This window comes from Myotis nattereri (genome assembly GCF_964212035.1).
Source record: "Myotis nattereri genome assembly, chromosome: 8".
In the NCBI taxonomy this organism is placed as follows: Eukaryota; Metazoa; Chordata; class Mammalia; order Chiroptera; family Vespertilionidae; genus Myotis; species Myotis nattereri.
Window position 1 is genome coordinate 83,365,953 of NC_138083.1, and position 13,138 is coordinate 83,379,090.

Consider the following 13,138-nt stretch of genomic DNA (forward strand, 5'->3'; position numbering starts at 1 on the left):
CCTTAAAGGTCAGGGTCAAAACAAAAATGAAGCCTGAGATAAAGATAATCTAAGAAATGACCAATTTGGGTTCTGCATTTTGCCAAGAAATAGGACTTTAATGAAAGTGACAGATACTTTCTTAGGGACTTATTCAGAAAAGGGAAAATCTCTTTGGAAGAAAAGAGACACAAAAAAAAAGAAAAAAAAGAAAGAAAAGAGACTTTAGTAGGACTTCTTTTCCTACAGACAAATTTTTAGAACTAGCTCTATGCTGCAGCAATGTAAAGGGTAGAACTTAATATAGAACCAGAAATATGCCAAGTTCTCTAGTGACTAACATTGTAAATAGCCCAAAGCTTTAAAGCCAGAGGGAGAAAGAACAGTAGTGTGAAATAGAAAATGTTATTTATATAATTCTAAAACTTTACTTTTGTTCTTATAAATCAATATATTATGGATTTCATTATTCCATAAATTATCACCTTTTTATTAGAAATAGAAAGCAAATCCCTATCCCCAACTCAGAAACGCAAACTGGAAAATTTGGAGAAATTAAGAACTTTTTCTTCTTTTTTCCCCTTGGAGGATAGAACATCATTTTTCAGGAATATTTTTGCAAGAAAAATCTAAAAGTCCTTTGTGTATAGTTAATGAATCCTTCTCACTCCCATTATCGGTGGCATTATTCTTACAAGGGGTCCTTCCATCTCAACTACTGGTGAAATTTTGAGTCTATAATGATCTCACGACAGCAAAGCAATTGATATTGAAATTAACTGAGGCTAATATACTATAGTCAGATACTCTGTGAATCAGAGATGGCCGAAAGTACTTTGGAAAGTCCATTTCTGTTGGGCACAGGTAAGAAAATCAGGTCTGCACCATCTTCGGGCTCCCCTTAAATACAGGAGAACTTAATTTGGTAGTGGTACTTCCCACGGTATCTTAAGCAGCTATCTTATACCAAAGGGAAAAGAATTAAGGGCAGGGGGTGGGGAACCACCATCTAACATTTTTTAAAAAGTTAACCCTAAGTTAGTACCTTCCAGAGACCACTGAGTGTATAATAATTTAATTAAGGGATATATATAGCAGAGCTTTATTTGATGTTAATGAATTCGTTATGATTCTGAATTGTCATTGTACCTAAAAATGGTATACTAACTTAACCGCCAAATTAGGACTCTGGCAGAATAAAAATAATTACTCCGATGGTCTGTCCATGAAAGGAAAATGTCTGCAAGCAAATTAAGATCTTTCTAGTGAAGCAAGAGAAGCATTCGATATTTTAAAAATATATGCAGATAAGTGATCCTTACTGTTGAGGTTTTTCTGAGTGTACATGTATGTATATATAAATCCATACACACACATTACATAGTTTATTTCCTACTAAAAAGATTTAAGGCAGTTACTCTATAAAGTTAGCTGTAATATCCAGGGTAAAACAGTTACCACTCAAGAAATTATGTGAACACGTTACACAAGTTCTCATAAAGGCCATCTAAATCTAGTATAGTTCCCATTTCCTGGCTGAGGCTACAAACACAGGAATTCCACACCCAGAGACCATTATCCCACAATCCCCATACATAAAACAAAGTAGTCTGAACAGTCAAAATACTCATGGAAAGCTTGAAAAGATGTGAGAGGAACTCATAATAGTATTCTGCTTGCCTTTAGAGACCACACACTATAGTCACTACTCTTGATTGGGCTAAATCCAACAATTCATTATGCTCCAAGGTGGGAAACAGGGCTAATATTGTAGGAAAATTATTGCCTGCAACAGCCAGGAAAGTTCATAATCCTAAACATAAGTTAAAATAGAACCTGATGACATGCTATTTGCTAGTCACAAAGACATTAAACTGAAGATAATTTCTCCCATCAAGTGATGGACCAATTTGAACATCAACCTTAATAAAGGAATTAGAACCCTGGGTATGAATAGTACCATCCTTTTTGGTCTTTTGTAAAAGTCAAAGGAGAGAAACATTCTGATGTACGTTGATATAACACAACTGGCAAGGAAGAGGGCAATCAGCAAAACCATTAGGGACATATGTCAAGAGAAGGGGACAAAGAATAAAAGTCAGCTGATAAATATAAAGGATTTAGCAAAGTAAAAGCTAATAGCAGAATGAAAATGGGCAATAATTTGTTATGTCTAGACATCAATGCCTTAGATCAGAGTAAAATTTAAAAAAAGACCGTGTGTTTCTATGTCCACAGACTACTCAGTTATCTAAAGAGATACGGGGTGTGGTGTGGGGGTGGTAATGGAGTGGGGCAAACTGTGAAACTGGAATGTTTGGTTATGAAAGCAACTGCACATGAGACAAGTTTTAAGTAAAGATTGTCTTGTTTACTTTATAACCCACCATCAACCAGGAGGGTCCGTATTATTGAATGAATGTCCAAAGTAATTATTTTTTAAAAAGACCGAAATATCCTAAAAGCATATTTGGACAGTTTTTGGAAGAGGTAGAGAAACCAACTGGGTATATACTCTTTTAAAGTTTGATTTCAATTAGCAAGATACTAGACTGATTGTATTTCATCTTCAAAGTTTTAGTCTTGATGGAACTGACAATAAAAGTACAAATAAAAGTGAAATTACAGTAATATTAACAACAAAGGAGAAAATCTGACAATGTTTAAAAGACTAATAAATCAAGCAAAATTGGATATGGTTTAAGATTAAAAAAAAACAAACCCAGGCATTCACAACTTGCAAATATAAAGTTAGAACACAAAGTACGTGTAAGAATACAGAATGAGATTATTTAGCTTTCAAGAAAAACTAGGCAGATTTTCTTCTTGCAAAGTGACAGGTCCCAAGAGAGAAAGTAACTCCCACAAGACTAAGCTAAGCACAGCTTGACGGTCAGGACCAAATCCCAGTTATCTTTTTATTACTCAATGCCTATCACAGTGTCTAGGAGGTAAAGAATAGGCATCATTAAATGTCTACTGAATAAATATATACCATAATGTATAACTAGCATAATTAGTTCAAACCTAATCAGGAAAGTTCTTTAAAGTGGGATGAGAAAAGAATACAGAATTATTCCAAAAAGTAGGCTGATATCGTTTTCTCTCATTTTAAACAGCATAAACTTTTCAAACTTTTTTTTAAGCAATATAACTTTTTAACAAATCTCTGCAGAACTCCAATATAGAACTGAAATGAAACTGCCACTGGTTAGAACAGATCAGTGGGAACATCACCAGCCTCCAATTTCCAAGGCCAGCCCTAAGGTGTCTCTATGGACTCGAATCCACTGTGAAAATAACCATTCATCTAAATGTGACAGACAGCATGGTCCTTCCATTCTCACTTTGTTGAGTTGAAGAAATTACCAGCACTGTGAAGAAGTTCTAAATAATGTTGCTAATTTAAAGAAAGACAAAATCCAACAAGGAAGAGATTTCACCATGAAGAATGAAAACAGTCCCTATAAAGGGGGAAAAAGAAAGGGTCCATGTTAAGAGGCCACTGTAGACAACACAGAATGCAAAGACAGCATTCCAGAAAATATGGGAAAAGCTGATGGTTGGGATTACTCCTTGGGCACTGCAGATGCTCTTTGGTTAGAGTATTTTAAGAAATGTGAATTGTGAACAGCCCAGGAAACTGCTGTATATTTGGGGGCTATCTGAATATGAAGAAGAGAAGCAGATAAACAAATGCTTTTTGGGTTCAAAATCTTCAAAAAAACTTTAGGGAGGTAAACATCTGTATCACTAATGTACATGGGATAATTCTGCCTTTCTGTTAACTATAGTTGTCCCCCCTTATCTGCTGATTTGCTTTCTGTGGTTTCAGTTACTCCTGATCAACCATGGTCTGGAAAATTCCAGAAATAAACAATTTATAAGTAAAAAACAAACATGACCATGACCATTAAATATATTCACAAAAATGTAGTCACCACCATGAAGCCAACTGCTCGACAGGTATAACTGCTCAGTACAACAGGTGCCTCCTAAGAGTTGAGTCCCAGCTTCTGGTGGCACAGAACTCCATTGCAACTGGAGCTGAGCTCCATATTGACATGCTGTGATTGGCACTGCTTCACTTAACATACCAATGCAAGAATGACTGCCAAGACCCTCCACCAGTTTCAAAGTTGTTCTCTGCCCCCAGAACTGCTCCCAAGTTCTCAATAAACACCTGCAAAGGGCAGACACTCCCCTGTTATCTCCAGCAGATCTGCGGTGGTAATAACTGGGAATTTACACAAATCACAAGATGCCCTGTAGAAGTAGTAATTAGTGAGCAGCAAGAAGTCTGGAAGCAAGCAGCCAGACACTACAATGGTGAAAACTTGCCCAAGGCCGATTTAAAGAAGGGGTTGTTAAATGGTACTGACAAATGTCGAACTTTACAGCAAGGGCTTGACAAAGAAGAAATATTACTGAGAATGACAAAGTCTATCACAAAGTAAGGCCAACTTCAACTATTATAAATTGTAGAACCATTCTGATCCTCAAGTTCGGATCTGTGTAGAGGTGTTCATATAAAGCATTCATAACTAGTGAGTTTCCTCTAAAAGGAGCCTTTGCATATCATGCCATTCTCTTTGCCAGGAATGCCCATTTGCTCCTTTCTCACGCCAAGTGTTAGTGCAAGCAACACTTCCCTCTGTTGTACTCTATCACCCTATTTATTTCCTTCACAGGCAAAAAAGCTGATAAAGGGTTATAGTGTTCACCTTTACCCAAAAGCTAAGAAAGTTCCTGGCACATATAACAGGTGAGCAATAAATATTTGAATGAGTAAAAATTTACTACACGTTTACAAGAATACATGTATGTACACACAAATATTGGAAAATGAGGAATACTTAACAGAAAACAACCAAATGCTGAAAGTACTGAAAATGACACCTGTAGAAACAGGTGACAATGGTTTAAAAAAACAAGTACCTAAGATATTTATCCTAAAAACATAAAAATTTACTAGAAGGTGACTAGGAGTGGTTATTTTTCATTTCTATTGAGATGCAAACAAGTAATGTTTAAACAGCAATAACTTCACATTAGACCTGGGAGTTACTTGCTGCAGAACGAACTACGCACAGAGCTTCTGTTCCACTCACTGCAGAGCATAAAATGTGGTTGATTCTAGTAACAAACATATATTCAGTTTTAGTTAAGAACAGCTCACACTGTAGGTGATTATAAGCTTAAAAAGTTGCTAAGCTGCTTCTCCCCAAATTTTTAAAATTCCATTAATAATTATGTAAAATAAAAGATTTTATAAACTGAATACAAGATATTTTAAAAACAGATGGCCCTTATCTGCTGACCACACCTCAGCATCACTTTTCTAGGTATTCTGCAGGTATAATTACATTTACAAAAGGCCCATTCATAAAATAATCTGGTAACTAAATCAAGTGAAACTCAAATCAAAGAGCACTAGGTCTGCTGTTGAAACATTTAAAATACCTTTAAAAAAAGTGTTTACATCTATAGATTGGCTTCTAAAAAAGGACAAATGGAATAATTGTAGCATATCCCTGAAAATAATTATACGGCCACCTATGTATTTTTTTATGAGGTGTAAGGATAAATGAATAGACTACTAGGTCACACAAGTCAAGTATTATCTGTTGAAATGTGTAAGACAAAGCAACTTACTCCATATGCATTCTTACTGTACCCCAGAAGCAACTGATGCTGGCACTATCAGTGCAACCATTACTGGCGATGGATAGCATGCTATTCTGTTTTTGTATCAGAACAAAAGTAGGAATGGAGAAGAGGTTTGAAAAGATTTTCTGCAAGGCTTTGTTACAGAAATTTAGCAGTAAACAAACCACCAACCAACAAGAACAAATGTTTAAGACTCACTGAACACATTAAGATCAAGGATTTCAAAAGTTAATCCACTTTTCTTCCCCCAAGAGTTTATTTTTGGTAAAAGGCAGAAAAATTAGTTTTTCTACAAGGGAAATCTGCTTCTAAATGATAATTTGAAAATCTTGATATATATTATATATTAAAAAAGACACACAAAAATAACGGAGAAGTGGGAATAACAGATTAGGTACTGTAACTTTATAAAAGCTTGCCTAAATCAAGAAGCAGCACACACACACCTAATTTATGCAAACTAAAAATGTATATAAACAGCACAATACTGTGATACTGGATCATGATACATTACCTGTACACATAACTACTACTGTTATTAATAAGCCTTTGGGACACTCAATTTTATGCCCAACAAGACATTAGTAAGTCTTTAAAATCTTCTCTTCCTCCTTTATGGGAGGGTATTTCTAGACACTAATTTTCCCATCTAATATTCGAATATAGGAAACGGATTCCACAAGGTGCTTTAATTGATGAGACCTCAAGTGCTGTTTTCTCGGTTGAATTTTTGGATACAAACAGTCCATGGGGACCACACACAAATACTATGACAGAAGAGTTGATACAGTAAGTCTTTTGATGGGACTGGATTGGTGATGGAACTTTATGACATGCTTGAGCAACGCACTGAAGGGGATCCCATCTGAGTTAATACTTTGTCCAACCACTGCAGAGGTCCATTCAGATGAAGTTCAATCCAGCAAGGAGTGCTTGTTACCGTCTGCCTTCTGTTTAAGAGAATACAAGCAAATAATTATGAAGTTAAGAGAACATGACTATGTTTAGTTATATGCAATAAGAATTTAGATAAAGTAAAAAGTTGAATATACTGAAACCTAAATTCTTTTGAACAAGTTTGGATATCTAATTATTTTGAAAACTGCTTAATCCTCAAAGTCTAACAAAGTATTCCCAATGACATTTTTCTTTTAAAAAGATTTATAAAAAACCTTCTTTTCCCCTTAAATTAAAATTTGTAGGGTGACCTTATTATTTACCATCCAAAATGGGACACCTTTATGAAAGAATGTAGTCACTAAACCAGGACTGCCCCATGCTAACAGGAATATATAGTTACTCTACTTATTTAACAACTACAGAATAGAAGATATTCAACTACCAAATGAAGTCTAAATAACACAGGGTTAAAGTATACCAAAACAAAATTCTGACCCAAACTCATCACAAAATGTTAAGAGTTATAGTAGTTCAACTTTCCTGGACAAAGCCAGTAATATCCCTTTTAGCAACATCATGCAAACTTTTAATAAGAAACACCCTTACTACTTCAACAAAAAGGGCTACTGTCTGGGAATCATAAATTGTTCAATGACATCCTGTCATTTCCATGTACTGATTTGAGCTGTTTTATTTAATATACAAGTCAGTAAATCTGCTTGCTTCTTTGTGACAGCCCTACAAACATGAGAAAAGGCTATTATCAACATTTCACCTCCAAGCAACACATGCTCAATATATTAAAACTGTATTTCAAGGGATGTGGTTTTTTGTAGCAGAGGGTCTAGTGCCCCATTATGCCCTTCAGATTTTTCAGTGTTCTCTGGACTAGCGGTCGCCAACCTTTCGGACCTCACGGACCACCACTGGCCTGCGGACCACGGTTGGCGACCGCTGCTCTAGATATCTTCCAACTGCAGGTGTCTGCACTTATCTGCCTGAGAACTTCTTAGCTCTGTCCACGTGTGTAGCAGACTAGAAGTGCCAGGAAATTATTATCCCCAGGAGCAGCCTTCAAGCAATGACAAAGGAATTGGCATTTAAATGTTGTTTCCTTTCCCTCTGGGTGGGATAATTCTGAATGTTCTTTACCATTTTCCAAGGTTTCCCTCAGGGAATAAACTAGTGACCCACCCGCTATAGCAGATGGATTAATAATGATACTGGCTGCCTTCCCTCCCCTACCTCACTTCCTACTTCCTCCTTCCTTACCAGTGTTTCCTCTATTTCCTAAACAAACTCTTTGCACTTGAATCCTTGTCTCAGTGTCTGAGATATACACTAAGACATTCCTAAAATATGACACACAAAACACAATAGTCCAAATCTGATCTGTATAGACTCATTGCCTTGTTCTTTTTTAATTATTATTTTATTGATTTCAGAGAGGAAGGGAGAGGGAGAGATGATAGAAACATCATTGATCGGCTGTCTCCTGAATGCCCCCTTCTGGGGATCCAGCCCAAACCCCAGGCATGTGCCCTTGACTGGAAGTGAACCTGGGACCCTTCAGTCCACAGACCTACGTTCTATCCAGAGCCAAACCCTCATTGCCTTTGTTTTGATTTAGAAACTATGTCTACTAGTATCTATGCAGCTTAAAATTGCACAAGCACACTTTACAAATTGCCTCATTATCCATGAGATATAGGCAAAACTGACCCTTTCTCATCTTCCCCTTCACTCTTTTTGTTTTGTTCTTCACAGTTTCTCCTGCCTTCCATCTATCCCTTGGATCAGACCTTTGGCAGCTATATTGCCAAAATCTCTTTTAATTTTGATTTTGCTATGTGCTGAAGTCTGGATTTTTGCTGAAGTCTGATGTTTTCCCCAGTTTGTTTTCAGTCCGATCATTTCATTACTACATTAGTTTAACCTTCAGGAAAAATTCTTCATCTAGGTCACTGAAGGCTAGAAATAAGTTTAAGAAGACTGTCACTATACCTATTTGGGCAAAAAAGTTGCACTTGAGGCATTATTCATCCCCCTACCTGTTTAGTTACTCCAGTACTGGTTCACTTATTTCTCAATATGAATTCCTTACACACCTATATTTCCTTTTTAATGTATTCCTGACTTTATACTGGGAATTGAGCTGGCATTAAAGAAATGAAAAAAACGTTTTAGAAGTCCAACCGTTAGAACTACCACCTTAGATTCAAAGTCATTAAAGATAAAAGGTTCCTGGTAACTACCCACAGTTCACAGATACATGGGTATTTTGATTTGTAAATGTTCAAGAAAGCTTCGTAATTATCCAAGTAGATATACCTGATTCTACACCCATAAAACCATACTGTATATTATTGCTTCTCATAATTACAGATTTTAAATGATCTCTGGGTTACAGAATGGCAGAGTCCACAGTAAATGCAGGGCAGTATCTCTCTCTCCCAATTAAAACTGCTTTTAGTGGGAGACCTATAATCTATTTCTCTAATCTATTCAGTTCATATTTAATTCAACTGATTTTCTACCATGTTCTGCAATATTCTAATATTTGAAGGGGGAAAAAAAGGTCTGACCTGAAAACATCATATCAGATAGCAATATTTGAATCTAATTTTAATATCAACTCAGATCAATTCAAGTCCAAAGGAAAAAAGGAATTCAGCAGTCCTTAGAGGTATCACATCTCAAAAAGGAAATAGTTAAAGCAAAGAGAACTACAGCAAAGTCACAAAGTGAATTATTCTACTAATATACCTAGGACAAAATAGTGAGAAGTCTTCATTCTAGGATATAAATATACAGCACAGAATATATTTTTATGGAAGTATATAACCAAAAGACCTCAAATCTAACCACCTCACACAACTTACTTAAGATCAGAAATGAAGTCCAAATGAAATGAAATAAATTCTGAAGAAGGGCTCAAACTGTGGAATTCTATTGCTATACTATATGAACATCTTCTTAAGTAGACATTCAAAGAGTAAGCAATATGACCTGGAGAAAGATCAAGTATTTTACTTACAATTCCATTCTTTAATATGCTGAAGTCTTCCTTTTCTTTGATGTGGAATCCAATCTATTGTAATCTATCTTACCTCTTGATGACAAATGTGCTTTTGTAAAACTCAATTATGTAACTGGTACCACTATCTTTAGAGAAGAGAGTAAGAGTCAAGGAGAGCTTCCCTCAAGTCCTGTCTCCACCCGTTACAATGTGTCCTTGGGCAAATGATCAAATCTCTCCGAAGTCTATTTCCAAATAAGTATTAGTCTGAACCATTTTTTTATTTACAAAGACTGCAACCTCATAAAGAAAAGATAATATCAGAAATTCTTAGCAATGTTGAAAGACATGATACTACATTTAAAACAAGCACAGTGCCTGACACCTAACAAGTACCCCCTTCTATTACTGAATCAAGTTCCAACTCTTAACTTTATATTCAGGTGGTCTCAACTTATTTGTCCAGACTTTTTCTTCTTCTGTATTTTCTATACTCTCCAGGCAAATTGAACTGCCATTTTATTGCCAGAAGCACCATCTGCCACGCCCTCATAGCTATGACTACTAAAATACTATACATCTTAGAATGTACATTATCTCCACCATCTCTACCAGAAGCCTTCACTGAGCCCCAGTGAAAACATACCTCCTTCTATGAACTGACATAATCCTTCCTTTACACCCCTTTTTATGGTATTTAACAATCTGTATTATGTTATAGTGAATGTCTATACATGTTTCAAGTCTATCTTCTATAATGCCAGCAACAGAAATTCACTATATTTTGAATCTAGAGGCCTCCGACTTTCTTTTATTTCACATAAAGATCTACTGACTCCATAACCTCAATGAAAACAGATATATGTGAACTCCGGACTGGGAAAAAAGAATTATGTGGAAATTTAAGAAATGAGTATGTATTTCATACCGGTATTCTGCTCCCCACCCTTTCACAAAACTCATTCTTATGGTGCACATTCTAGTTAGCTGATACACGGCTTCAAAACCCTGATTCACAGACTGAGCCAGAAGAGCAGCAAATTCCTGGTTGTTGAAGATCTTCAGATTACAGCCTATGATGGAAAAAGTAAAAAAAAAAAAAAAAATTTGCTTAGAAAGAGTACTGTTGTAAGAAAATAGCTTTAAAAGGGCGACACATATTAGAATACAAGCATGCAAATAATCTCCTGATTCCTAAAATTAACAGAAAAGATAGGTTCATTTACATTGTTGTATCCATACCTGGTGGAATTTTACACACTGTTGCAGGGTGCCAGCCGTATCTCTGATTACAATTGGGGCTCTGCACAAAGATTGCACTATCACTTAGGCACTCAGCAAAAACTTCCCCACCTATGTAATATAAGCGCACTCCTCTTCCTAAAACAAAATACATATGGGATTAGTTTTATAACATTTACTATTTCAGCATGACTTGGGAAGAGTCTTCTGGAGGAATACTAAAATAATATAAGGTACTTAGATGACATTTGCCATAAGCTATGCTTTTCTGACATCTAATTTGAAACATGCTACAGTATACTTTCCCAAATATTTCTCAACAATGATTTTATAGATTTGCAAAAATAATACATACTTATCAAAACTATTTAAACAATGTAGAAAAGTACATGGATAGTAGTATAAAAAACTTCATACCAATTATATATTTTAAAATTAAGTAAAAGAAATTGAGTTAATTTGGAGGGAATTAACTAATGTTTGGAGAAATATACCTTCATTATAATACATAGTATTTCTTTAAATAGCCCACTAAGGTTAAGAAAAAAGGTAATAAAAATGATCAAGCCCTGGCTGGTGTGGCTCAGTTGGTGGAGCATCGTCCTGTACACACCAAACCACTGGTTCAGTCCCTGGTCAGGGTACATATGGGAGGCAATCAATCAATGTTTCTCTCTCACATCAATGTTTCTCTCTTCCTCTCTCTAAAATCAATTAAAAAAAAACATTTTAAAAAAATCATCAAGAGTTTATTTCTGGTGGGCCTGACTTAATCAGGTGATCCCCTTGAAAGAGATTGGGCTGTCCCTGGTGAAAGTGATTCAAAGGTGAGAGATGGTCAACGCAAGGGACTTTCCAGTGGGGACTATGAACGCAGGCCCACCTGGCAAGGAATGTAGGTGGACTCTAGATGCTGACAGCAGCCTCTAGCTGACAGTCTGCAGGAAATGAGGACCCCAGTACTGTAAGTTCAAGGAAGTGAACTCTGCAACTCATGTGGTCGGACAAGGACCTCAAGCTCCAGATGAGAAGGCAGTTCAGATGACACCTTGATTCCCCTAGTGAGACCCTGAGAAGACTCCTAAGCCATGCCTGAAGTTCTGACCCACAGAAACTGTGAGATAATAAATTTGTGTTATTTTAGGCTGGTCAGTGTATGGTAGTATGTTGCACAATTTAAAAAACACACAAAATTCCCCCAAAAGCTAATAAAAGAACCAACAAGCCAGATTTAATATATAGTATAGATACAAAATCTGGTGCCCTGTTCTCTTATGACTACAGAATATGTGTTTAAAAATAACCATTTATTTGACCATCAGGAAAACATGAAGTCTAAAAAGTAAAGATATTTTTAGGCTATATTCTCTGATCAAAAACACCTACTAAACTAGAAATCAAAAGTTAAAAAAAAAGATAATCCAATAATTATATCAATCTAAAATTTTGCAGAAATGAAATAAGGTACAGAAAACCTTCTGTTAAATTTTTATGCAGAACCCCAATTAAAACACAGAAAAAAAGAATATTTTAAAGTAGGGTGGATATGCAGAGGCCTTCGTCACCTACAAGACACCTTCGTATCCTAACAAGATATGCAAAATTTTAAAAATCAAGCAAGATTTGAGGAATTCCACATGAAGCCAAATAGGAGACCTCTTAAATCCCTAATACTCTACAGCAGTGGTTCTCAACCTTCTGGCCCTTTAAATACAGTTCCTCATGTTGTGACCCAACCATGATATTTTCGTTGCTACTTCATAACTGTAATGTTGCTACTGTTATGAATCGTAATGTAAATATGTGATATACAGGATGGTCTTAGGTGACCCCTGTGAAAGGGTCGTTCGACCGCCAAAAGGGTCACGACCCACAGGTTGAGAACCGCTGCTCTACAGTATCACACTCACTCTTTAGTGATCAGCATCATTTATCATAGGAGGTGACTGTTTGTTAAATGGAAACAGAAGAAAACAATTGTTAAAAGAAGTTACTTTAAGGTAATAAGAGCTATGTTCAGTTATATCAGTGGTGTTTAAACATTTTTTTTTACATCAGTAAAAAGGAAATATTGAAGACCCCCAAAGAGTTTTATGTCTATGGAAACTTACCATACTAGACATTAAAACTAGGATTTAAAAAATGTATTCACTTAAAATAAAAAAAAAAAACCCTTCAACATGTTAACATAAATAGCAGGTTTATAAATAAATAAATAACCTTTCCAAAGTAAAAAAAAAAGTTAGTTCTCAGAGTAGCAGTGTATTTTTGCAAATCTCTTTAATGTCTAATTTAACAGAAGAGCACTGGATTCTCTTTAACGTACAT

At 35.8% G+C, this 13,138-nt stretch overlaps 1 protein-coding gene across 9 annotated transcripts in view; it reads right to left on the minus strand.

Annotated features, from left to right (window-relative positions):
- Positions 1-5,551: 5,551 nt before the first annotated feature.
- The window catches only part of SMAD2 (SMAD family member 2), a 61,060-nt gene continuing 53,473 nt past the window's right edge, over positions 5,552-13,138 (minus strand). For 7 of the 9 annotated variants that reach the window (XM_081096906.1, XM_081096912.1, XM_081096909.1 and 4 more), the window contains 3 exons: positions 10,811-10,948; positions 10,497-10,641; positions 5,552-6,599 (listed from right to left, as the gene is read on the minus strand). In XM_081096906.1, coding sequence (XP_080953032.1) covers positions 6,476-6,599; positions 10,497-10,641; positions 10,811-10,948 — 407 coding nt within the window. In that variant the 3' untranslated portion in view covers positions 5,552-6,475. The remainder of the gene's footprint in view (positions 6,600-10,496; positions 10,642-10,810; positions 10,949-13,138) is intronic. The other 2 variants (XM_081096913.1, XM_081096914.1) reach the window with 1 other exon arrangement.